Genomic DNA, 26626 nt, shown 5'->3' with positions numbered 1-26626 from the left:
GTTCAGGAACCACATGCTAACAAGATAGTGAGTCTCAAAGCAGGAAAACAAACTAAAAAGCCAAACTCAAACTAAAAGGTATTGCTTCATGATGAACTCCCACTTATTTGGGCCAAAGAATCCAAAGATAGCAGTATCATGGGGAAACACAAATAGTTTTGTTAACCGGATGTAAGTTAGGATTGTGTCTTCACAGATTTAAATTATTGTAATTTATAATATAATATAATAATTATATTTATTATATAATATTAAAATTATACTAAATATGATTATATCCCTTCTTTGTTACTGACTTCAGTAATTTGGCAGATTGCCTTTATTGTTATTATTATTTAGGTTGCTAATATGTGCTTAGGGTCTATCCTCCAAAGACTGACTAAGCAGTAGAAGTAGGACAAGAGGTCCCCTCCTTGTTATGACTGAAGACAGGTGCATGGGAACTTCTCATTAAAGAGAGGCAGAAACGTTTCTCCCGTTGTGGCCCCTCTGTGGGTAACTCATGGCTTCACTGTTGCGATGGTACCTCCGTCTTCTCAACTGTTGTCATTCTAGAGTGTAGAGCTCATCAAAGAATTCTCTTTCACAAGAGAATTTCAGTGAAATTCTTTTTGCTCTGCCTTCTGTGTTGGGGGTCACATAATAGTTGTCGACTCAGACAAAATGGTTATCTTGCTATTTAAGTCCCGCACCTGAAAAATGTGTAGGTCTTTGCTGTTCTTTGACTTCTTCCCTTATATTCTTAATTAACTCCATCTGTACCCACCCAATGATCCCCTGAAGGCATTCCTCCTGCCATCCACCATGCCCACCCCAGGCCATTAGGTAGAATTCTTCAGAAATTCTGTGTAACTGGAAGACAGATTTAGTAAAGAGGAAGATGACGTGGGAGAGTGTGAGTGTGGTGGGGAGAGGTTGCTGGGCCCTAAATGCCATGCTTACTCTATCTCAAGGTCAATGGATTACCATTGGGAAGGTTGAACAGGGAAGTGATATGACCGGGTCTTTGAATAAGAAGAGGAAAAGGTTTGGAGGCTGGGAGAGCAATGATCTCATAGTAGAATGTGGGCTTTGGGTAGAAGCAAAGCTGATCTCAAATCCTAGTTCCAATATTTATCCATTAGGTGGTTACTGTTTACTTTCTTTGATAAGTCAATTTCCTAATTAAAAAAAAAATTGTAATGCCTCAGAGTGTTTCTGTGAAGGTTAAAATGGGTATAAGAATCTCCTACTGGCAGACTGGATGAGACAGAGGAAGGTCTACAGGCTGTGGCTGTGGAAATGGAGAGCAACGATGGATGCTGAAGGTAGAGTTGCCAAAAATGGTAAGAAGAGTCAGGGGTAGGCGGGTGTTCTGCCTCAAGTGACCTTATAGGCTGCACAGTTCATGACTGAGTCGGGATGAGGCAGAACAGAAGGAACCAAAGACTAATTCAGATAGAAAAGAAGCTAATTTATTTCATTTTATATAAGTTGAATTGAGGGGTGAGTGGAAGACATTTAGCTGCAGGTGGTTATTAGTTCACCAAAGACAGGGGTCTAGAGAGCACTATTGGGACTGGTCAGAACATGGGCCATTGTGGTCACCCTGGGATTTGCTTAGCTTGCCCAAGAGGACAAGTTGGATTCACTCTCTCATTGATTTTTTCACCTACTAATTCACTCATCAAATATATACTATTTACTATGTGCCAGTGTAAGTGCTATTAAACAATGATGAATGTGCAGAAGTTGTGCCTGATCCTCAAGGTCTTATGTCAAGGTTATAGGATGAAAGGGAGCCAAGGATGCCCCTGGCCTTCAATCCTGGGCAGCCAAAAACCCAGGTCTGTGTGTGGGCTGGATGCCAGGCTGCTGAGCTGAGCATGGAACAAGGTAGAGCTGGTCTGTGGTTGTGGGTTAGGGCACAAGAGGAGGGAAGACTGTCTAGCCTGACAGTGTCTGAGAACAGAGCAAAATGCGGATCCAGAATAAACCACGTACAACACAGGGTAAGAAAGGTGGAGTGTGCAGGTCTAGATGTGGAAAGAGGAGAGGTTTTCTGAGGTATGACTGGGGCCAAGGGAAGAGCCTTTTCCAGCACACCTGTCACTTGGCCTGTGAGTGCTAGAGAGATTGCTGAAGACATCAGATGGGCCCTATTCTTTTAACTTTAGCATCCAGCATCATGCCCCACTCTTAGAAAGTTTAGTGAACATTTCTTAAAATGGAAAGACAAAGGAATAATAAAAAGAAAGGTAGGAAAGAGATATTGAAAAGAGCTCAATTGTCATTGTCATCAGTCTGTAGATTTAGAAGGTGGTAAAGATATTGTGGAGTCTCTATTGACCTTCAACCCAATTACAGAAATTATTAAGGGGGACAAAAAGTAGCTAATCTGAATTTGGGGGCTGTTGAAAATTCCTAAAAACTTGCTCCAATGACTTTGAGTTACTAATACCAAGATGTGCAATGTCATAGCGTGATGCTGAATGTATCAAGCACGTTTTCTAAAGTTCAGGATCTTAACCAGGGAAGGCTTTCTCCCCTAGAGAGCAAAGAAGCTGATGACATCAGATGGGGATTGTGGCTCTTCAGCTGTGACTGAGCTTCCTACGTGGGGTGCTAGTCTACCTTTCAATGGGGAGCATCATGGGGGTGGCTGCGGGATTACTGGCTGTGGCTTGCAGCTGAACGTGGGAATACTAACTGTCAGCAGTGACCTCTTAGTAATATATATGCTTCCATTTGAAACTTAACTGGCAGAGCTCCTGGGAGTGATGCCTTGGTTTGCAAAGACTTAATGGCTCCGTGTCATCCAACACCTGTAGGTACAGAGACGAGAGGGGAGGGCATCAGCACCTGGCTGTGCCCCAGATAAAGTGAGCCGCGTGAATTTGTGAAGGCGCCGCCTTTCCTTTTGAGAAAAAAATTCTTTATTCAATAACTGTTACCTTGATTTTAAGATTGCCAATGTTTTCACTCAGAAATATTTTAAATTATATTCTTTTTGTAAGGTTTATTTATTTGTTTTGAGAGAGAGAGAACGAGCAGGGGAGGGGCAGAGGGGGGGACAGAGGATCTGAAGGGGGCTCTGTGCTGACAGCAGAGAGCCCGATGTGGGGCTCGAACTCACGAACTGTGAGATCATGACCTGAGCTGAAAAAAAAAAAAGGCTGTCGCTCAACCAACAAGCCACCCAGGTGCCCCTAAATTATATTCTTAAAATATATCCCTGCTAGGTTCAATTCCCCCTTTTGTGTATATTAGGATGGGTTTAGTTAGTCATAAATTAAACTTGAGGACAATTGCATTTCTAGAGTCCTGATAGAATTTTCACTCCTTTGATTTCTTCTTTCTCTGAACAAACATACGATTCACAGGAACTGAGGACATCCTGAAAGCTAGCTGCCCCCCATGGCTTTCAAACCCAATTTGTGAGGTCCTAATTTCCTCTTTAGCATATATCTTCTTATTTCACATGTGACAACTGTTTAAATAATTTAAATGATCAGATACATGCAAGCCTCACCCAGAAGTGTGAGGATTTTGGCTTTGAAAGTAACTCAGTATTTCCAGATTAGGATGAAAGTAACAGTTTGCCTATTTTTACTCTCCCATCTCCTTTTGATATAATTATAATGCTAGCTACAATGATGATATGACAACAGCAATGACACTACGAATCTAAACGTTCATATTATTTCTAATCCAGGGCTATTACTTCAGGTATTAAAATATTAAACACTTGGAAGTATGATGGGGGAAACCGATAAATGCTTGCATTTATATAAATGTGAATATCTTCAGATTACACAAGGAAAGCCAAATAAATATGATTGCGTTCTTACCACTGATTCCAAAGAAATTGTAGCTTATCAAAACAACAGAAAATAAAACAGGAAAGGAGCATAAGTAGTAGAAATCATAAAATAACTGAAGACAATAATCCATAAATTATAACCATTTTCTAATGAAAAGACCATGACTCAAATTATGTAAGAAAAATTAAACTACATGTTAGTTACAGATTATAAAAAGTTGAAAACAATATTAAAATGAAAGTTGAATTGAAGGCAAAAAGTATTAAATGATACAAAGGGGGTCATTTGATATTGAAAATGGTAGCCTCATCAGTAAAGAATGTGGAACATTCTCTCTAATAAATTCTTATTTATTCTTTGATAACAAATCACCAAATTATATAAACTAAAAACTGTTATGAAATGATACACAGCTACAGTGGGAGAGTTTAGTATGCACTGTGTCTTTGATTAAAAAAAATATACACACATACAGTCGAGATATGTGTATATAATATAAATATATACATAAACAATACATATTTAATACATATGTATCCTGGTATATAATCATTTAACTTGTGATACAAGTTAAATGTGCATATATATATATATATATATATATATATTTGTGCGTGTATATGCATTTGTGTGTGTGTAATTCGATAATGCAATACATTTTCTTTCCAGGTATCCAGGAAATTTTTATGAAACCTGACCACTTACAAAGCCCCAAAGGAACCTCAGTAGAGTTTAGAAAGCACAAACTTTGCAGGCGGATTTATCTGAACACAACATGTTGATCAAAGATAATAGGAGTAAACGAATTTGTTTCAAAGTAAAGGGACAGTTAAAACCAACAATGACAAACTGAAATAAACTTATAGAAAAGCAAGTAAAAGGATAAACTGTCAACAAAAATGAAAGGCAAAGCATTGAGACAGATGAAAATGGTGGGATTTAAAATAAATCATAAGGGGAGCCTGGGTGGCTTAGTTGGTTGAGCGTCTGACTTCAGCTCAGGTCATGATCTCTCTGTTCATGAGTTCGAGCCCCTCATCAGGCTCACTGCTGTTAGTGCAGACTCCACTTTGGATCCTCTTTCCCCCCCTCTCTCTGCCTCTCCCCTGCTTGCATTCTCTCAAGAATAAATAAAACATTAAAAAATAAAATAAAACATAAAATTAAATAAAAATATCCGTGCATAAATTAAGATTAATATTTGAAAATGAAAATTAAGAAGTGGGATGATAAAGTAAAATATAATCACAAATAGGAAAAGAAAAATCTTATTAAAGGGAATGAATATTAACAGAGAGGTTTATGGGAGGGATGAGCAGACACAGAGGGAATCCCCCCAAAGCAGAAAGAGAGTGAAAGTTAATCACGAAAATCTGGAGTTTTGAAATAGAATGTGACGAGGCGGCCAATAATGAGAAAGCAATGGAAATAGAGAATTGATAAGAGCAGACTTGCTTCTAGAAACTTGTCAGACTGAGCTAACACGGATTCCTCTTTCAACCATAAACAAGTGGAAATGTTGGACCAAATATGCCAAAATAACTTTTCAAAACGTAGCTGAGCTCCAAAGACAGGACGGGAGCTAGAAGGAAGCAACAGCAGCAGCAGCAGCAGCAGCAGGCCCTGGAGGCTGGAACGCAGGCAAGCCTGGGTCCCTGGAGAGGAGGTGTGTGTGTGTGCGGAGGGTTCACTGGGAACAACCCGTCCCGAGAGTCAGGTCCCCAGGAGGGGCAGAGGCAGGAAGCGAACTGAGGCGTCTTACAATGAAATCCTCAGCTGACCCTACCTACAGGCACATGCTGTGGAGCCCAGAAGTCCCTAGTTAAAAGACCTGGCCTTTGCCTCCGCAGCCACGTCATTAGAAACAGCCTGGCCTCTACAGGTGACATGACCTTGGAGGCGGCAGGTGCTCCAGGCAGACCCAGATGAGAGCTGTCAGCCAGCAGCCACACTCCCAGCATCTTGCGGGAATGTGCGCTTCCCTCCAGGGCCAGGAAGACAGTTCCGGAGAGATAACATATAATTTTCTTTGAGTATATGAATAACGTTCATTTTTTCCCCCACAACTCATTTAGCTGCAGCTACGTTATTTTGACAACCTTGAATATGTTTTCTTTCTCAGTTGTTGGGGAGAACCAATCAAGCAGTCCACTGTCCTCTGTCCAACACGTGCACAAAGACAAAGATGCTACTTATGTATGCATATATTCATTTCAGTGTTAGTCATTTGGTGGAAACATTGAAAATAACAAGAATGCCCCAAAATACGGGAATGGTAGAATTACATGCACCTATTAAAATTATATTTTCAAAGAATGGCAGTAAGAAGTTAATATATGTATTTACATTATATAGATTGTATGATTCTAATTCCCTAAAACATCTGTTATTTAAAATTTTACTCTAATTGCTAATACATAAAAATATGAAAGGAAAAGGTCAAAATAATGTCAGGATTTGGCTCTATTATGTATGCATTTTTTTCTCACATTTTTCAAATGATCTAAGATCACATAGTATGTTGTAATAAAAAATTAACGTAATATATAAAATAAATAATTATGTTGAAATTAGCTTTTATTAAGTTTCAAATTTATTTTTATGTAAAAGCTGACCTGTGAAAGGGAAACTTTACTATATTGAGAGCAGATTTTCAGTAATATTTTTGACATTTCTTTCAGTCTTACCTTGAACAGTATTTTCGTGGTGAAGGGGGAAAGAAGTCTTGAGTATTTCTTAGTTCTTCTCTTCACTTATCTGTTTTTTTTTTCTTGGAAGACAGAAGCCCACAAAATGTCCATGCATGTCTGTGTGTGGGGGTGTGGGGGGATGCACACTTGTTTATATTTAACTTCAATTGTCTTTTGAAGCCTCTCCTATGGCTGCTCCAATTGCTCTAGAGTCAGGGACTTTGCCTATGATCCCCACTAGTTAGAGGAACACAGTCAAGTGACATTTCTCTGAGGCTTTAAATCTCATGAACCCATAAGCAAGGAAGGAATCCACAAATCCCACTTCCACAGAATAAAAAGAAAATGATAAAATGCACCATTCAGGGGATTTTTTTGAATGAAGGAAGTTTTCTCTACTAGAAGTTAATTTTATTCTTTCTTTGCTTTTGTTGTAGGAACTAGTTATTTATTAAAAAATCTATGTGGACAAACTGTACACTTAGAAATTGTGGAGAAACCCTCATCGGCTGCCATTGTTGTTGTTTTCTTCTTCTTCCATTTTCTCTCCCTGTCTTGCCTTTCCTCTCTCCCTCTTTTCCTTCCTTTTCTCATTTCTTTTCAGTTCCAAACTCCTTTGCTTCAGTTCCTGTTTTTGTCTCCCACCACTCTTTGTCAAAACTTTCCCTCATCCTTCCTCCCCAGGCTGCTGCTTTTCCAGGGTTCACAGTGAATTTCAATGTGCGGGGGGGGGGGGGGGGGGGGAGCGGGGGGGGAGGGGTAGCGGGGGTGGGTGGGGAGGAGGGGGACAAAGAACAGGAGGGCCACCGAAAACGACGGTTCTAGAAGCTTATGTGTTTGAGAGCCTGTGAAATCCTCCCTGGCCTCAGAGATTTTAAATTGTTCCAATCTATATTTTCTTTGTCTTTTATGCTTCTAAAGCTTCACATCCAATAGCCACATTTGTATCCAAAGCATGGATTCTTTAGAGTTTGACAAAGCTGATCCCATGCATTCAATTTCCATAAATCCCTTAAAGTGTTTGACCAACTTTTCTCATTTTGCAAAAACGTCTAACAAAATCACAGGGGAAAACAATTGTTCTTGACATCACAACAGTTTAATATGGTAACTTATTCATTAAATTGTGCTTCACATCAATGGAGATCCTCAGTTCTACAAACTATCATGTTTTAAATAGCAATAAGGGTTGATAATGTCACAATACAATCTCCTAGTACCCGAGTTCATACATATTATTGCACAGAAACAAAAGGAAATATCTCTTAGGTGAAATAATTTACTATCTATTGGATCACTATCTTTACATCTAAAATGGGGCACCAGATAAAAGTCTAGATTTTTCTTTCCAACATTTTTCATCTTTGATACATTAAATGAAAAATAATGCAAACAAAACCCAGAAAGTACCTCTGGGGAACAAAAAGAAACAAGGGAAAAAGGAAAGAAAAGATGGCCATGTGATTACAAACAAAAGAAATGATGGGTTGGTGGAGGGCAACTGTGACAATAACTAAACCACGCAAACTCCGCTTCCTTAGAACGCCGTCTTCCCCGGCAAGAACTGAGGTCTTTCAGCACTGACATCTGGCCCTTTGAGGAGTTCCCACAGTGCAGCAGAGCACATATCGCGCAGAGGCTCCATTTAATGCGTCAAAGGATGACAGTTGCAGCCTTTTCCGTAGAAAAGGAAACAGAACACAGGCTTCGGAAACATCTGTGCTTCGGCGTTCTCAGATCTGGAGTTTTGTTAGGTCACCTCGAGTCCTTGCCTGGAAGTTCAGGGGCTTTGGTCTTGCAGATGTAGCTGGTGTTCATAGCAAGGCCAGTCCTTCTGGAAATCTCAGCACTTCTGCAAGGTGGATTGGTTTTGCCAACGTGTGGCGTGGATGGGTCCATGTGCGTTCCATCCACGAGGCTACAAAACACACAGGTCTCAGAACTCACCCACTTGCCCAGAAGGGCTAATTCAAAGTTTTAGGGGGTTAATTCAGATGCGTCCAGGTGAATGTGGTAGGAGGACAGCAGGATTCTGTCCCTTGGAGAACGGAGGAGGGGGATAAGGAAGGTGCCTTGGAGAAGGAACCTCTCTCTGCATGCTCCCCAGAGGCGATGTGACTGGGTGGAATCATCAGACCCAGGCTGCCCTGATACCCAGCCGGGAGACTTTGAGTTGGAGTTCTGATGACCAGTGGAGGCACAATAACTGTGGGAAAGGAAAGCCTTGGAGACGCAGCTGTGAAAAGATCGGGGTATCCTTTGTCTAAGTCCAACCCAGGTTTCCCTTTGATCCAACCCTTCCAACTCATTCAGCCTTCAGTCCTGTCGATGCTCTCGTCCTGTTTCATGAGCCTCGTGCCCTTGTCATCTCTTTTAAGTGGCCCAAAGAAATACAGTCCACATGTCTTCAGCCTGCTCTTGTTCTTGAGGACAGAAACCGTATGCCGTTTTTCTATTTTTCAATATTTCCTGGCACATATGTAATTCCCATTCTTTTCACCTTTGGAAGACTGCTTCCCTTTTAGGAGCCCTCTCCTCCTCTATAGTTACTCCTACTCTTCCAAACCCCCACCCCTGCATGATCCCATTATACAGGACTTTCTTCTCAGCTAGAGGTCAAGTTTAGAGAGGAAGACGATCAACTCTGTGTGAAGATGTTAGCCTATGACAGCTTAAAGCATTTCCTCTCTCTGGCAAATGTGCAAGGGGACTCATTTAACACCAAATATAACCTTTAAGAACCAAAGCAATAAGTTGCTGATAAAATTCCAGAGACCTGGGGAAGAAGTAGAGAGGAGGGGAGATTTTTTGAGCAGGGTTCTATTGATCATTCCTCACACCTAACTATTCAGGCTGTTACTGATTCTAGATATTTCTAACACTGAGCTTCCCTAAGGAGTTGTGAGCATATTCCCTCAGCCTTCATCTTGAATTGGACTTTGGATTGGCTGGGGTGAACAGCCAGCATGAGGTGTTTGAACGTCTGTGCTTCTCAATCTCCCCTGAAACACTGCCCATCTCTTGGACATTTCACTGCTAATAAGATGATTCCTCTTTGGAGGCAGGGGTTGTGAGCCAACTCTACCAGTTTCCTTGGTATCTTGTAAGTCAGTAGTTCTATAAGAAGGTAAGGAAAGATATAAATCAATAAAGACTTAGATTTCATATTCTTGCAATTCCCAATCCTGATACTGATGCTGAACAGCATAAAGTAGTAGCAAAGGCTATGAAGTCAAGACGGGGGCTCTCAGCAACTTTCTTGTTAATAAACTAGAATTGAGAAATCTTTTAACATCTCTGAATCCCTGAATCCCCATGTGAAACTATCAGATGGGATAATGAATAGAGGTCCTTTTTAGCTAACACACAAGAAAGTGGTGGAGATAAAATGGGATACTGAGTGTACAAATGTTTGGAAAGCATTAAATGCTATACAAAGTTATGAATTTTAATCTTATCCTTTGCAAAACATATGACAGAATAGAGAACTCTGAATAGCACTCGGAATATTTTTCAATTCCCTTTGGTGGCAGAGACTGATAGTTTTATCAGTATTAAGTTTCACATTGCCTCTTTAATAATAGATTCCCCCCTGTTGGTCAAGGTGCATGGCAACCAATAAGGAAGACATTTCCTGGTATCCTTTGTTTACTTGTAGCTAATGGCTAGGTTCTAGCCCATGAGATGTGAGTGGAAGCGATATTTGCAACTTCCTTCCGTGCCCTCTCTGTTGTCTGAAATACAAACAAGATGGCAGGAGCGGCAGCAGGCACCTTGCATCATGAGGTGGAAGGCACGTGTTCGTATGAAAGAGCAACAAAGAGGGGGCCTGGGCTTCTGTAACTCACCAGAGCTATCCGACCAGTTTGTCTTTTAAATGAGAGGACAATGGCTTTGATCTCCTTGAAGTCATTATTATTTTGAATTTCTCTGTTAAAGTGGCCAAGTGGGAATCCTATCCTATGGATTTAATGTTTGTTTTTGTTTTTGTTTTAATGATCCATGCTCATCTCCTTGCCAGGTCTATCTCTGGTAGATTTTCTTCCCTGTATAAATACTATCTCTACTCAGGCTTGAACAAGTCCTCATATTTCAAACCCTTGATTAGACGATGACCAAGTTACCTCCTCTAGGTGATAAGAAACACGGTCTTATAATTCTTTAATAGCACACACGATATCCTTAGCTGTTGCCCAACACTGATTGCTAGTGTTATTAGTTATTAGAAGGAATATCCAAATAATTCTCAGGGCAGGCTTTCTCTGGTTAGCAAGAGTAGGCTGCCAAAAAATTAAAAAGAGACAGAAGAGATAGTATACCTTAGTCCCTGATGATAATTTAAACACACACACATGAACATGCACACGAGGACACCCCGTCCCAATCTGGGGCTCTCCTTGCCAAGAGAAGGGAAGGAATGTCTACCTGGGTGTTGTAGGAGTCAGTAGGATGTGGAAGCCCCTGGGGAATTTTCTCCCCCTCCTCTTGGGCTTTTAACAGCAATGCACCTGGTATTGATTTGGTTTTGGATCTTAAAGCTGTTGACTCCCCATGGCTCCCAAGATCCAGATGCCTTCTGTTGGCATCCCCTCTCTGAGCTTCACTCAGCATGTAGGTGTGCAGTCAATTTTTGGAGAACAAACTGTGTCCCTACCTCTTCATTTCTATCAACATAGGACCCCAGGGATATGACAAGCGTGCTGCTTTCGAATGAAATGATATGAGGGAGGAAGCCTGTGTCGGTCTTTTTAATTTGCTCAGCACTGGCCTCGGGCCAACACAAAGAGATGGTTTCTCCTCTGAACATCCTGATATCTGGTCTCAAGTGGAGCTCCATACATCACGCCTTCAGCGGCAAAGAGCCTTTTGATATAAATCCCGAGATGCCTAAGGAACAGTGTGAAGTCAGCAGAGGCTGCCTCCAAGTCTCAGCTATGCATGAATTCCCTGCCAAACATTTAAAGTGAGTTTAAAAGAAACAATCCGAATGCTTTCTAACTTGTTTTGATTTTCCACATGACAAAACACTGGATTGTTATTGTGTGAGTGTGTGTGTGCGAGCATGTGCGCGTGTGCGTGTCACAGCGGCAAGCAGATAATTTGCAGCTAGGCAGAACATTAGATCCTAACATCGAAATGTGATGATGGAGAGAGAGCTGCTCATTAACTGTAGCTGCCATCTTCTTCCCTCTCTACCTCAGGAACAAATCATGGGTAAGATTTTGTGAGTCTAATTTCTACCGACTAACAAGCAATGTTTATTTGGTCCCTTTAACTTATATATGTCTCAAAAAGTGTCACTGCCTAAAAAGTCATCCGTCTCGCAGCTTGCTGGTGGGCCAGGGATGTGGAGACGTCCGGGCTCACCCCAGGCGGCATGGCTCTGGGTCACGGCCGGCTCAGGGCTGGCACAGTTGTGCCACGCACGTGGGTTAGAGACAAATCCTTCTGGGCTTTAATAGCTGGCTTCTTGCGTGATTGGCAGGAAGCTTTTATCCCTCATGGAACACACGAGTAAAAGGAGCTTGCACTTTGCAGTCCGTCACATCTAGCATACAACCTATGAGGAAGCCGGTTATTGTCTGTGGGATTCACTTTTCCCATCTACGTAATTGGGCCTAATAATATCTACCTTGTTGTGAATAGATTTAAAGTATGAAAAGGGCCCCCCCACAGTGATGGACACAAGGGAGGCCCCCAATAATACTCCCCTCACGGGGCAGATGAAGCCAAGGGTAGTGAGAGAAGTACAAAGCCGCTTCTCCAAATCTCTCTTTGATGGAGACACTGGGCTCCCCTCTGTGCAGGCAGGCACTCCATGAATGCTTGTGGGTTGATTGACTCTCAACCCCAGAGAGACTATTCTGGAGGCTGAGATGCGGCTTACGTAAAGCTGGCTTAAACATCAAACATGTTAGATATCAATGAAATAGGCTTTTCAATCTGATTTAGGGGTTTCACTCATTTTGCCTTGAGCTCCTTGAAAGGACTGATCAGATCAATGTTGTGAAACTCTTGACCCGCTCTGATCCTGCTCCTGAATGCCAGGCAAGGGCTTTCTATCCCCTTTTCCCCTTATTATTCGACAAACTTGGTGTTCCTGTAGTTGTGATTGGGAAAAATTGAAAACGAGAAGCAATTGGCAATGCAGCACATTTTCAGGTCCTGTCTCACACACTCCAGCCCGAGCTGCCAGCTATGGGCATAGTCTAACAAGAGGAGGAGATCATGTGGGTAGAAGAAGGTTACCAGGCTGGAGATAGTCAAGATGTTGGGAGGTAGTCTGTCTAAACTCCTGGGACAACTGGCCCACTGAGTTCCGTGTCTCCTAGCATAAATCAGTTATCATTTATTTAGTGACCCTGAAGATCTTTTGCATACTGGCTAGCTAAGCTCCTAGTCTTTGGGCCACATTCTTTTTAAACGTCTTCGCCTCTGTGCTATAGCAGAATTTCAAACTTGGAAGTACCATATCAAAGAAGATGACGGCTCCAAAGAGGTAAAACGGAAATACTCCTGGAAACACTACAAGTTCTGTAGCCTGTTTGGAAATGTTAGACATAGAGTTTTCTTCCTGCTTCCCCCAGCTCTTAATTTATTAGTCAATTATTTTTGAACGAAAATAAAATCGGTAAAGGGTGATCTTAGACACTTGTTAATAAGCACATTTTCTCTTAAATGCCACTATCAGTGTTCATTTCTCAGGGCCTGTCCTGAGACATGCCTGTCCTGATTCTACCAGCCATTCCCTAAAAGACGGGAGATGCAGCACGGCTCTGAGCTGAGATGCAGGGGCTTTGCGGGGTGTGAGTCTCTAGTGATCGTCAATAGGAGGGTGACCTTGTTTAAAAACAGCTGCAACAACAAAACACCGCTACTTATGATTTGAACCGCATTCGCACCGGGTTCAAGATGAGAGCGAACAGCAAAGCAAGGGTTGGTGTAAAACCTCATTTAAGGGTGGAAGGGGACTTCTTTCTTTCTCCTTCTCTCTAGACAGACCAGTATTTCCATTACAGAGGCCGTGTGAAACAGACCAGTTTCAGCAGAACATCCAAGCCATAATTTGGCTTTTCATGTGTGCCTCTGTGGGTTCCCATGCTGCTGCAAAGGATGTTTTCAAGAACTGTTTCTTTCTGGTGCTTCTCTCCTTGAGCTTCTAAGGACATCTAAGTCAGATGCATCCCTACCCTACTTAATATCATGGATTGAAAAACGTCAGGGGAAAAAAAGAAGAAGACAGATCCTCTCCAGCTGGGCAAGGATGAAGACAAAGAGGAAGCAGGTGTCCAAATCAAGCCACCTACAGCCAGGTGTCCTCCAAAAGGCCCATCCTTCTCCAAGGTAACCAACGCCACAGAAGGTCGGTGTGCCTGCTCATCCCCCCCCCCCCCCGTCCTGAGGAAGGAGAGCACAGGGGGTCACCATCTCACCACCTGGCTGTTGTAGTCCTCGGTGACCGCCCCGTCTGTGTTCCCGTCCTCCTTGGGCCACCGGTGGCCCCTGTGCTCCCGCTGCAGCCTGCGCCCCTCCCGCCTCTTTTGCCGGTCCCTCTGGTGCTCTAGCTGCTTGGTGTGGTGGTAGCGCTGCTGGAAGAGATCCTTCGCGTACTCGTAAAGCTGCATGTCCAGGAAGTTGAGCTCCTCGATGCGCTGGCGGGCGCCCTCGTTGATGTCCACGTTGGAAGCCCGTGTGATGTTGAACTGCGTGAAGGGGGAGATAAACTTGAGGTTGAATGTCCTCTCAAAGAGAAACTGAGTCTTCCTCTGGAATTCCGTGAGCCCAAAGAAGGCCATGTTCTTCAGGTTGTTTTTCGCGCTCTGCAACAGGATGGTGTTTCTCTCGCTCTCATTCATGAAAGTCAAGTTGTAGCAGCCCACCAGGCTCAGGTCGGCCAGCATGCGCACCTGGCGGTTGTTGGCCAGGTTGTAGGTGCAGTCCATGAACTCCCGCAAGCTGACCCCAGACCAGTCGTCCCCGGGGTAGCAGGTAGGCAGCTCATCAGGGGTGGGGCTTCTCCCATCACACATGTGGAGGGAGGTTTTCCATGTGGCCCCTCTCTGGACGTGTTTCCACTCGCTCAGGTAACGCGACACTGGATCCCGTAACATGGTGATGTAATAGAAATTCCTGGAAGAAATTAGAAGGAAGAGGGTCAGTCAGTCGTTGACAACCACAGCTCTGGGATTCTGAACCTCCGTTGTGTTTGTATCAGCACTGAGTCAATTGCCTCTTCTGCCAAATGTTCATGCGAGCGTCGTTGCTTGGATTTGCACCTATCAGGCAAATGTTCCCAAATGTGATATTTCCATAAACATGCATGGACCGGTTTTCAATACCATTCATTTGTTGGGTATTTCCTCCCTGCTCCAGTGTGGGGAGAGATGTGGTGGGGGAATAGGTCATTCATTCATTAAGCAATTTCTTCACTGATAAATTACTACCAGAAATAACAATACCTTATGTTAAGAAAACACACCAAGAGTTTTCAAAGTTATTCTCCAACCAATGTTTTATTTGATCCTTACAACAAACCTTTGTAGCAGATGTGGGACTATTTGACAGGGAAACGTGCAAGGAGGCAAAGTGATTCATCCAAGGTTGTGGGACCAAAAAGGGCAAAGCCGGGAGCCAAGCCTCCTTAGTCTTGCCTGTTTACACTGCTGTTTTGGATTACAAGGTAGGTGGGGTTGGGGGACGATGTGTTGTATGTGGAGACTGATGTTCACTGAACACCTACTGTGTACTAAGAGCTGCGACAGGTGCTTTATGATACTAGCACAGATAATCCTCAGCACAATTTCATAAAAGGTTCTTTATCATAACTTCTTCAAAGCTGAGACCATAGAGACTGAGAAAGGTGAAAACACAGCCTAAGATCCTAGAATGAATTAATACTTGAACTGCAATGGAGTCCAGGCCTATTGATTTTAACACTTCTGTGCTTTCCTATGTACTGTATTGCTATTTTAAAAATAAAAATATAATTAATATTTATTAAATGTCTGTTTTTTTAATTTTTAAAAACGTTTATTTTTGAGAGACAGAGAGACAGACAGAGAGAGAGAGAGAGAGAGAGAAGAACCATGAGCAGGGGAGGGGCAAAGAGAGAGGGAGACACAGAATCTGAAGCAAGATCTAGGCTCTGAGCTGTCAGCACAGAGCCCGATGTGGGTCTCGAACCCACAAACTGCGAAATCAGACCTGAGCCGAAGTCAGACGCTTCACTGACTGAACCACCCAGGCCCCTTGAATGCCTATTAGTTGTCAGGTACTGTGGTTATTATAAGCACAGGTCTTCTCTACTGGCATCAGATGGAACATTGAGAAAAAATATGTCTTTCAAATGGTTAGCTTCAGAATGATTCTGTAAAGATCAGGGTGCTTCTGGCTTAAAGAGGCAAGAAAACTGTAAAGAGGCAAGAAGAGAGTTGGAAAAGTAGATAGGTAAAGACACAACACAAAGCATTACAGGAAAGTAAATATTGATTAAAATGAGGAAAACCCGGGGCGCCTGGGTGGCGCAGTCGGTTAAGCGTCCGACTTCAGCCAGGTCACGATCTCGCGGTCCGTAAGTTCGAGCCCCGTGTCAGGCTCTGGGCGGATGGCTCGGAGCCTGGAGCCTGTTTCCGATTCTGTGTCTCCCTCTCTCTCTGCCCCTCCCCCGTTCATGCTCTGTCTCTCTCTGTCCCAAAAATAAATAAAAATGTTGAAAAAATAAATAAATAAAATAAAATGAGGAAAACCCTTCTCATGATTTGAGCTGCCTCCCAATGGAATGAGCTGCCCACCCACCACTGGGACCAGGAGTGACAGTCAGAATGCCCCTGAGCAGACAAATGGTCCTGAAGAGCTCAGAAAGGAAGACTGGTCTTCCCTTGGCCAAGCTAACCTGGATTTTTTTTTTTTAAACTTAATACCCAGGAAAAGCAATGACAAACATAAGGGCTTTGAGGGTGCACTGCTTTTGATGCTGCTTTTAAAAAGGAGTTGATAGGGTGCCAGGGTCGCTCAGTCGGTTAAGTGTCAGTCGGTTAAGCATTGGGCTTTGGCTCAGGTCATGATCTCGCAGTTCATAAGTTCGAGCCCCATGTTGGGCTCTGTGCTGACAGCTCAGAGCCTGAAGCCTGCTTCAGATTCTGTGTTTCCCTTTCTCTCTGCCCCTCCCCTGCTCATGCTCTGTCTCTCCCTTTCCCTCTCTCAAACATAAATACACATTAAAATAAATAAGTAAATAGGAATAGATGAACTATAATATTTGAAACTACACATTTACTATATTCAGTTATTTTGAATGTCTAGCCAGACAGTTTGAAACGTGCTAATGAAACTGCACTACCTCAAGGAATGCTAGCATCTCCTTAAATTAGAAAGAGGAATGTGCTGACCACAGACAGGCCAGCCCCAGCCCTTGCTGTGGCCAGGTCCCATTTTACGTTACTCCATTGTCTTTCACTGTGACAGAATGACAATTCCATCAGTGGGAGAAAATTTCATGAAAGGTCAGTAGGAAAAGCAGAAAACAACTTGATACAGCTTCTGGGCTCCACGACGAAATGTTGATGGTGAAGTTTTGTTCAGAGTAGGTATTACTATGGTTGAACGCTATATGACATGTCATTACTTAATTCTGCTTTGGTCCCATCTCAGGGCTTGTTCATGTTTACATTTTATAAGCAGAGACTGATGTTTATTTCACAAGACAATTGCATAATAAATATAGAAACACAATAATGATGATAGTCACATAACTCATTAAGGATGCCAAACACTTCAAGACAGAACAATCTAAAGCAGACCGATCTTTAAATTGGGACAAAGACCACAAATGGAAAATTTAAGATTTTCCTGTTAATTGGGTAGAAGAGAAAACACACACAAAAAAAGGATTTAAGGAAAACGCATGGTGACAATCAGTTGATAAGTCTCCACCTCATTCACGTGTCTCAGGGTTAGAAACAATCTAGATTTTTTAAATTATAGGAGCCGGAGGGTTTTATGGCCAGGAATTACAACGGTTTGTGACGTAAAGGTTTAACTGGAATCTGCTCCTGGAATTTTAGTGGCTTTTGTCTGACTCGGGAAAATTGGCCATAGAATTGCTGGGGCCCTCGTTCCATTGGAAATTTACAGGGTCTCAAAGCTGACTGAACCTGGCTTGGCTTAAAATGGTATTGGTTTCAAATTTAACTTTATACAATTTAACACCGCAGTTAACAATGACCACCCAAGCTGTAGGATGATGTTTACATGAGTAAAATAAGTCCCAAATGTCTTCAGGTTCTGCCAGCTAAATAGGTAAGAGATCAATTTGTACGCAAAACTCCGACATCAAGACACAAAAATGTACTAGTGGGACATTTACATTGATGGAGTACAAAGTTGTCCCAATCTCATGGTTCCGTAAAGGAATGGCCCTTCGCATTTAAGTATTGCTTTAGTCAGACATATTCTCATGTATGTTGTGTTTCCTTGTTTAAATCCTGCCAAGGATTCAAAATAGAAATTTAGAAAAACAGTAAAAATGAAACAACGGGTTGAAGAGCACTCAACTACTGGTGAAAGACAAAACACTTAAACATGATCAATTAAATAATTTTTTCTCATCTCTACTTTTCCATTTTCATTTGCTTCTCTCCTTGCAGACAGAAAACTGCAAAGATCACTGTTGAAATGATGTTTATGTCCAGGCCACACGCCCACATGTGCAGTGTACAAGCTTTGCTCGGGTTTTATGAATCTTCTGCTCACTCCAAAGAACAACACGTACTCATTTTCTTCTGTTCTCCAGACTCCTGATTCAGTTTCTAGGGAGAAGTCTTAGAGGGTGCCACACTACTTAAATTTGCAAGTTTCTTTTGTACGCCTTTCTTGTTCAACAGCACAATGGAAGGTAAAGCAAAGAACAGAGAAAGACTAGCCCCAGCTCCCTAGCAAAGCCTGTTATGGCCACAGTGTGGAGGTCTTCATCCACTCTCTCCGTCTTTCCTAATGCAATCTCCTAGCCTAGGTACAGCGTCATCTGTTCAGACACCGTCCTTGCAGTTGACTTCAACTCCCCTCAGATTTGGGAAACACAAATAAGTAAACTACTATTTTCCTCCCTCATCTACCATTCATTCGTTTGTTAATTCTGCCAATGTTAATTGAGCCCCTTGTGTTTGGTAAGCACGTGGGGGGGTGGGGTAGGGTGGGTAGGAGACATCAGGGACTCAGAGATTACCAACACATCACCCTCAAGGGGATCTCCAGCACCCAGTGATTTTGTTGCAGTGAAAAAATCGCTAACTACCACAGTAAGGGAATGTTCTACCAGTCTCCTGGGACCAGAGCAATCTCCAAGACAGATAACTTTATTTGTCGGTGACAGCATTCTGTCAGCAGGTCGTCCATTTGCCACCAACTTCATCGAGAGTTTGGGCGAATTCATTTAAGAATGTCTATAAAGCAATTGCAGTCCTTTCGAATTGTCATTCTTGGGCCCCCAAGATAATGATGGCAAATATGGGGGGTGTGCTCGGGAAGATTAGGGAACAAGTCACCTTGGTTAGTTCAAGGATGATTTTAACTGATGATGATCATCTGGGCCATCGTGGCTTACTCAAGTTCAGGGCCACAGAAAACACACTTTTCCACGGCTGCTTTCGAACCACCTGAACGTCCTGCTCTGCTCTGAGGGAATCACATCAAACAATTCTACATGCAGCACAGAGGCATGACTGCCCTCCTTCAGTCTTTGACTTGTCTTTCACTCACTTGCAAGCTGCTGCCTGGCCTTTTGTGGCCCAACTCCACCTTGCCTGATTTTTCCAGCCTCTGGGGTTTCCTGCATTACTCACTGCACTTTTAACCTGCACGTGAACATCGTGGTCACCTCTACCCTTGAATCTCCTTTTTGATAACTGGACTCAGGCCTCATGTCCCACAACACCTCACACAAAGTCCTGCTCACAGCAGATGTTCAATACACGATGCCACATAAAAGAAATGATGATCGTATGAGATTAAATGTATTTTAATAACTAAGGTTAATATCGCCTTTGATAAATATGCCACTATCTTCTTTCCTAAAACGAATCCAATATTGTTTTTGACTGTTTAAAATGTGTGAAAAGTGTAAAAAGATACGTAATCTATGAGTGTATCCATCATTTGATTGTGATGGTCCACGTGCAGAGAGAGACAGTCAACACAGACTTTGGGTAAAAAGTAGAGTGTTCAAGCAACAGGTAATTAGTAGCGATGAGGTGCCTTTTTAAAAATGTTAAGCTTACTAGTTTTCTTCCCTATTGCTTCAAAAATCTGTATTTCACCAAGCAGTTTATTGTATAATTGCTCATTTCTTTAATTAGCAAGCCATTTAATTAACACATGCTTATCGAGGGTTTGTTATGTGTAAGGATCTGCTCTAACAAATGTGGAGAACATAAAAAAAGAATAAAATGCCCTCAAGTATTGTGTATGTAAGGGTGGTCGATTAGAAAAAGCCATTGTGTAGCAAGTTACGGAGGTAAGGAGTGAACAGGCAATATTTAAGAGAATAGTTACGAATGTACGGAGAGAAGAGTGGTCTAGGTTAGACCAGGAGGTTCATGTTGTGCCTTTCACAAAATGTTTGTTTAATATATGAATGGGTGGGAGCTACAATAGGATGCTGAGTCCAAGGAGTCATGGGCTCTGAATACAACTGTCTATTCCCCAAATGAGAAAGGTGTTGATTTAAGAAGACTCATTTAGCAACAGCGTTCAGTGTAGACAGAAGTAGGCAGAGCCAGGAGAGACATTTGGTAGCTGTGGTGAAGGGCCAGTGGGGAAGAGCCCAGAACCATTGGTGTGGATGAGGAAGAATCAGGGACAGATTCCTATCATGCACCCATCTGTCATCCTTCCTTCCCTACTTCCACATTGCCAGCTTCCTCCAAACTACCTTTCCCTCTGTATATTCTTCTTCCCTTTTACCTCATCCTTCCTTTTCAATTCCTAAATGAAAGAAGGCAGAGCCAGTATGCCCATCAAAATGGTGGAATGAGAGTAGACGTCTCTAGAATCACCCTGCATGTGGTGATTAAAAAATAGTTTTATGAGGCTATCACTTGCCTAGCCATTGAAAACACATCCAGAAGAATCTACAAAATGCTACGTTCACAGGAGAGATTTAATAAATGTATTCCTTCCACCACTAGATTAACCCTTGTAAAATCAAGCAACAAAATTAGTAGCTCCATGGTCCACAGCTCTGTGCATTCAGAAAAAACAGCTCAAGTAGAAACTCCTCCAGCCAACACCCTGTGATGTCCTCTGAGGAAGGAGCTTCTACTCCCCTGTAACCTGTGCCATTCATACTTTATCTTCATTCCAGTGACCAGTGACTGTCCTATCCCTTGAACAGGTGTCATGCCTCACTCTTCTTGTTTCACCCGGAGCATATGGTGCACGACTTTATACAACATGGATGTTCAGTTGTTCAATGTTTGTGGAATGAAAAAATATTTTATCAGCTACTGTCTCAGGGATTCTGATAGTGATACCCCCGGGAAACTGAACTTGGTGCCTGGACCAACAAAAGGTTACCCAGGCTAACGGTTTCTCTTAGCCTAGATCTTGTGAAATGTATGGAAAATAATCAATTTCTCCACCTTCCTCTCACCGTACACTTTTCAGTGAGTTTTCCCTACCTAATCAAGTTTTGCCAAAGCTCAGCATCTCACAAAGAACCTTGTGAACAGTTGGAAGGTGGACTTGGGGGTCATCTGACGGAGATCTTTGGTCCTCCCAAAGGAGTGGTACAGACATCTAACAGTATACACCTTAAACATAAGGTGATGTGAGCATTTTCAAATAGTGACACTTAGCTCCCCTTCTGCCCCACTGTACTGCGTACTGGAGTCATTTTCCAAACGCTCAGAACGGAATTAATTTCTTGACTCTCTTTAGAGCTGCACACTCATTATGGGCTACCCATTCTTCATTATCTCAGTAGAGTGTTATCTGCATTATACTGTATCTGATAGGCGGAATGGTGGCAGTTAGAGCTTGGCAATCAGACTGCCCTTTGACACAGTGATGAAAAGGCCTTTTATTCGAGCCTTGAAAACAAATTAAGGAATTTAAGAATGATGTTCTAAGCAAATGGGAAATTGGGAACTATGATTGTTAAGTATGGTAATAAAGAACTTTCAGAGGCTGACAATGGTGTGTGTCAGAGCGATTGGTTCCAAGGATGTCCAGTATTGTGATGAGAAAATGGAGACATGCATGTGTGGTTATCTTACTTCACACAGAAGCCACACGTCCCCCACCCAGCTGCCGCTGCTCCTCCCTCGCGGCGACTTACAAAGCAGCCAGACCCTTTTGGCTAAGGCCTTTTTATTTTATGTACTACCCAGAGATCTTGACTCTTTTCAGTTGGTAAGATAGAGGGGAGAGGAATGCCCACAGCCCTCCTCTCCTCCTCTCAGGGGGAGAGACACTTCTCATCACTTTTCCTGCCAGTGTACCTGATAAGTTTAGAAGGAGAATACTTTTAGATGTAGCTGGTTTGACCCTTTTTGTTTTTAAATCAGTGATTCCCCACCTTCCCCCAGTTGGAAATGCAATACATCGGGGCACCTGAATGGCTCAGTTTGTTAAGTGTCTGACTTCAGCTCAGGTCATGATCTCACAGTTTGTGGTTTCGAGCTCCATGTCGGGCTCTGTGCTGACAGCTCGGACCCTGGAGCCTGCTTCAGATTCTGTGTCTCCCTCTCTCTCTGTCCACCCCCCTGCTGTGTTCTCGTTCTCTCTCAAAAATGAATGAAAAAATTAAAAAAAAATAAATGCAATACATTGATTTTCATGCCACTATGGAAAATGTGAGCAATGCAGAATAGCAAAAAAGAAAAAAAATTAAAATTATGTATAAGCATTTCACTCATATATAACCACAGATAAATATATATTTTTCTTTATAGAGTAAGGATCATAAATGACCATGATATTTTTAACCTGTAATTTTAAGAAAAAGGGTTTTTTTTACATTTATTTATTTTTGAGAGACAGAGTGAGACTGTGCGAGTAGCGGAGGGGCAGAGAGAGAAGGGGAGACACAGAATCCCAAGCAGGCTCCAGGCTCTGAGCTGTCAGCATGGAGCCCGATGTCAGGCTCTAACCCACGAACTGAGAGATTATGACCTGAGCTGATGTCAGACGCCCCATCGACTAAGCCACCCAGGCTCCCTTAACCTGAACTTTAAGTCAAAACTACAGAGTGAACACTTTTTCTATTTTATTTAATATTTTTCTATAAGAGTGTGATATTCCAATTATAGATGTACCATAATTTATGTGACTCATCTCCCGGTTTTGGACAATTAGGCTGATTCTATTTGGAGGAGGATACTACAAACAATAATCTGGTGAATATCCCAAGCCATAAATATTGACGCAGGAATAAATTGCCAGGAGTAGAATTTTGAGTCAAGAGAATTGCCCCCATTTTGCTCTCAAAATGCCAAAATATAGCTGACCATCACTAGCATTGGAGAGGACAGGGCCCTTCCACGAGGCCTGACATCAGGAGGTGCTGGGGGACAAGGCCGCCCAGAAGCCAAGGGAGGCCTATAAAACAGGCTCTTGGCTCTGCTCCCTTCTGGTTGGACCACGAAGAGGTCCCACCGGGATCACATTTACCAAAGACGGATGTTCAAGGACCGCCGGGGTGGGGTTTGTGACAGGGTGGTGTGGAAACATTCTTCCAAAAAGATTTGTTTGTTTTGCACTGGATGAGCAGCTGGAATATCAAATTAGAGACTAGACATTTGTGGAATCAAATCCCACTCATCAGTCTTGCAGCTATATTAAAGCTGACATCTGGATCAGAAAGACGGAGGTCCCTCACCCGATTATATTGGGGCCGGTCCTCCCAAGAAACAGCCCCTTGAGAGGCAGCATTTCTGCAGCTTTTAGTTGTCAACTAACTTTAATTATGAGAAGCCACAACACAGTACTAAAACAACCACACAAAAGCGTGAAATAAGAGGCTTCCGGACCACACTGGTCATTTCTCAGCGACGATCAGCCCACCTTCCAACCTCCCCAGAGGAAGAGGTAGTATTTATCGATAAGATAAAATTTTAAGTCCTGTCCCGTTGCTGCTTTATATTGACACGAACGCTAGGAGCCTCAGACTCACTAAAATGCCATGATTTTTGGGCGGTTGTCTAATTTGCTTTCACTTTCCCCCAAGTGGCTGCCGCAAGAATAAATTTCAGGGCATGCATGTTCCAGGGGCTTGTTTTTTGCTATCTTGCTGAGTACAGTTCCTTCCAGTACAGTTCCAAATGTGCCAGGGAGGGTCCTGCTCTCATGCATTATTCAGGCGCTTCCGTGCTTATTTGGTTCAGAGGCGCCCTGCTTTGCGCTGCCTTGCTGGGATTTGGGCAGGAGGACGTCTCAGGGCGCTCCGCTCTGCAGAGCTGTGGTTTATGCGTGTGGGCATCCACCTGAAGCCTGGAGCCGCCCCAGAGTGAGATAAGGCCCAATTCCGTCTCACTTGCAGCTCTAATCCCAGCCGGGCAAAGCGGAACACCAGATAGTACACTCCGATTGTGTTATCAGGCCGTGCGTGTTCTGCTGTGCTCTCTTCTTAGCTAATTTCCCAGACGCTGCTTTTAGCAAACGTGAGAATTACCCAGGGTAGAAGCAACGAGGTGTTTCCATTGCAATTGTTTTGCTCTAGCCAATTTGGAGAGGAAAAGAAGTAAATCGGGATATTTAAGAGCAAGGCACGTGTTTCAATATTTAGGCTTATATCTGACGGCTTCGGTACACATTTTCCTAAAATATCTTAAGAACTTAAGAAAAAAATCGTCTCTGTCCAGATTTTGCTGTGCTCGTCCATAAAAGATTCTTCTGAGTTAGGATTTTCCTAGATTCTGCTATCATGACTTGGCAATCATTTTAGGATATTTAACAAAATACCTGAGAGATCTCTGCTTGATTCCATCCCTTGGCAGTTCTCAAAGAAAGAGTGACTTGGAGGTCATCCTTTGTGCAAAGATTAAGGACCAAGCTAACTTAAAATATGCAAAGTTCCATGTGAAACAAATATTGATATTAATAGCAGTAATAATAACGGCTAACATTTATTGAGCTCTATGTCCAAGTACAGTTATAGGTTCTGTATTTGCATTAACCAACTTAGTCATCAAAATAAGAGATACATAGGCTTTTAGATGATGTCCGTAATTTCACCAAGCTCTCCCAAAGAGAGTTCTGATGGTCTCCTATCCTCTTCTAGGAGTCAGGCTGTTTTAAAGATGCAGTTTATGAATTAATGCTGCAGTGGGCCAGGCTTTGTTTAACTCAAAGCTCTAGAAGCAAAATGAGCTTTTTGGGGTAAGGGGTTTGTGTTTACCTGTGGGGTGGGCAGCAGGAATGAGGGTGAGGCAGCACACTGTAGGGTCGGGGGGCAGAGGGTTTATCTCAACTCTGGAGCATATGGGCTCAGAGGGTCCTCTAGACGGTCACAGCTTAGAAGTTCAGAAACACTTATCCCGACCTCGGCATGCACACAAAACTGCATAACAAATTTGCACTTGAGCTATAGAGACTAGTGGGAAAGACTGCAGCTGCATGAGTTTTTTAACACTCCTGAGGAATCTAGAAGCCAAAAGACTGTGGTAATCTCAGGACAATAATGGATGGTTGGAAATAGCGACACAAGAGAATTCCGATAAGGCAGAGCTCATGCAATGCCATAATTCTCTTCCTGGCTTTAACATAAGTCTTTTTTGAACACAATGCTACAAAATCTCAGAAATGTGTTCACAGGAGGTTGTCGGATCCTGAAGTTGGCTTTTGTTTCGGAAGAGAAGATTCAAGAAAATACACGTCAAGCTCTCCTCATTTGGACATTGCATGGGCGCATAATTTCGAGCACGTTGGAAACTTCACTGAAGGTGCAGTGGAAAGAGAATGGGTTTGAAGTCAGAAAGATCTGGACTTCAATTTTGGATCCTCCTCCCCCTTGATGTGCACTGGTTAGCTTATATGACCTCTGCGGGCCTTGGTTTCCTCATCTAAATAGCCAGGGTATATACATGCTTATTTCATAGAGTTGCAAGATTAAAGTAATGAGCGTGAAGGGCCCGGCGGCAGCTGATGCATGGCAGTTCCTTAACGTAAGTGCACACCCTCCCCTTTGACAGTTTTCCTTCTTGCATGATTATCAGAACCTCAGGAACTAGCCAAGTACCGTCAAGTTTTAAATCTTAAACAAGCTGCGTTAATAATAAAGAAAGAGAGAATGCTTTTCTATTTGTATAACATGCTTACAGTTCTCAAAACACTTTCCTTATCCATTATTGCACTTTATCCTCAGTAAAGGATCGTATCATAGCAGAATTTTCCAGGTGAGGACCCTGGCGTTCAGACATAGGAAAGGATGTTCCTGAGGTCAAACAACTCAGGCGCAGTGGCTGTGGGACTTCTCTTCTGATCCGTCTTCAGCCACTATACTCATTTATTTATTTAAATATATTTTTTGATTACGTCTTTCATGCCACTGTGCTAAGTACTTGCGATATAATGGCACACAGGACACGGCCTGACCTCAAGGAGCTGACCATGCAGCCATCTTTGATGATCCTACACTGTTGTGTTTTGCTCCTATGTAGTTGAGTTAGAAAGAAAACATGGGATTTGCACATCATTCTACAGTTTTGGAGGTTTCACTGATGTGTATATTAGCTCATTTTCTCTTTGAAACCCACCGAAAAGGGAGACCCAGAAGAAATAGGCAAAAATGCCAGGATACAGATATGCCTTTAGGTAATATTTGAAGTTGTAGAAAAAAATCAATCTGAAATAATAAACTCTTATTTCTAAGTAAGCAGTGTTGTGGACCTCAGTCAGGAGGCACACAATGTCTAGCGGTCTCTCTTTCTGTGATGCCAGTGGCCACTGGTGATCATTTGTTAAAGGGTTGCAAAATGGTGAGATTCTAATTCTATCATTTCTGCTTCATTTGTTAGCCACAATGCTTCTATAAGGAGAAACTGCCCTTTATCAACTATTTGATCCCCCAAGGTATAGTTGATATAGTTAGGAAAGGTAGATGAATGTGTGAATCATGTTATTTATTGGTTTCAAAAT

General features: G+C 42.6%; 1 protein-coding gene across 1 annotated transcript in view; it reads right to left on the bottom strand.

Moving 5' to 3' along the window:
• Nucleotides 1-13914: 13914 nt before the first annotated feature.
• HS6ST3 (heparan sulfate 6-O-sulfotransferase 3) overlaps nt 13915-26626 on the bottom strand; it is a 658389-nt gene continuing 645677 nt past the window's right edge. Inside the window, exon 2 of the mRNA XM_047083983.1 lies at nt 13915-14623. Within this exon, the coding sequence (XP_046939939.1) occupies nt 13915-14623 (709 nt within the window). The remainder of the gene's footprint in view (nt 14624-26626) is intronic.

Source organism: Lynx rufus, unplaced genomic scaffold (genome assembly GCF_022079265.1).
Source record: "Lynx rufus isolate CCGP_SWC_20201006 ecotype Redwood Valley unplaced genomic scaffold, mLynRuf1.p SCAF_1, whole genome shotgun sequence".
Lineage (NCBI taxonomy): Eukaryota > Metazoa > Chordata > Mammalia > Carnivora > Felidae > Lynx > Lynx rufus.
The sequence above is the reverse complement of the archived record's forward strand: the minus strand, read 5'-3'. Positions and strand labels throughout refer to the sequence as shown.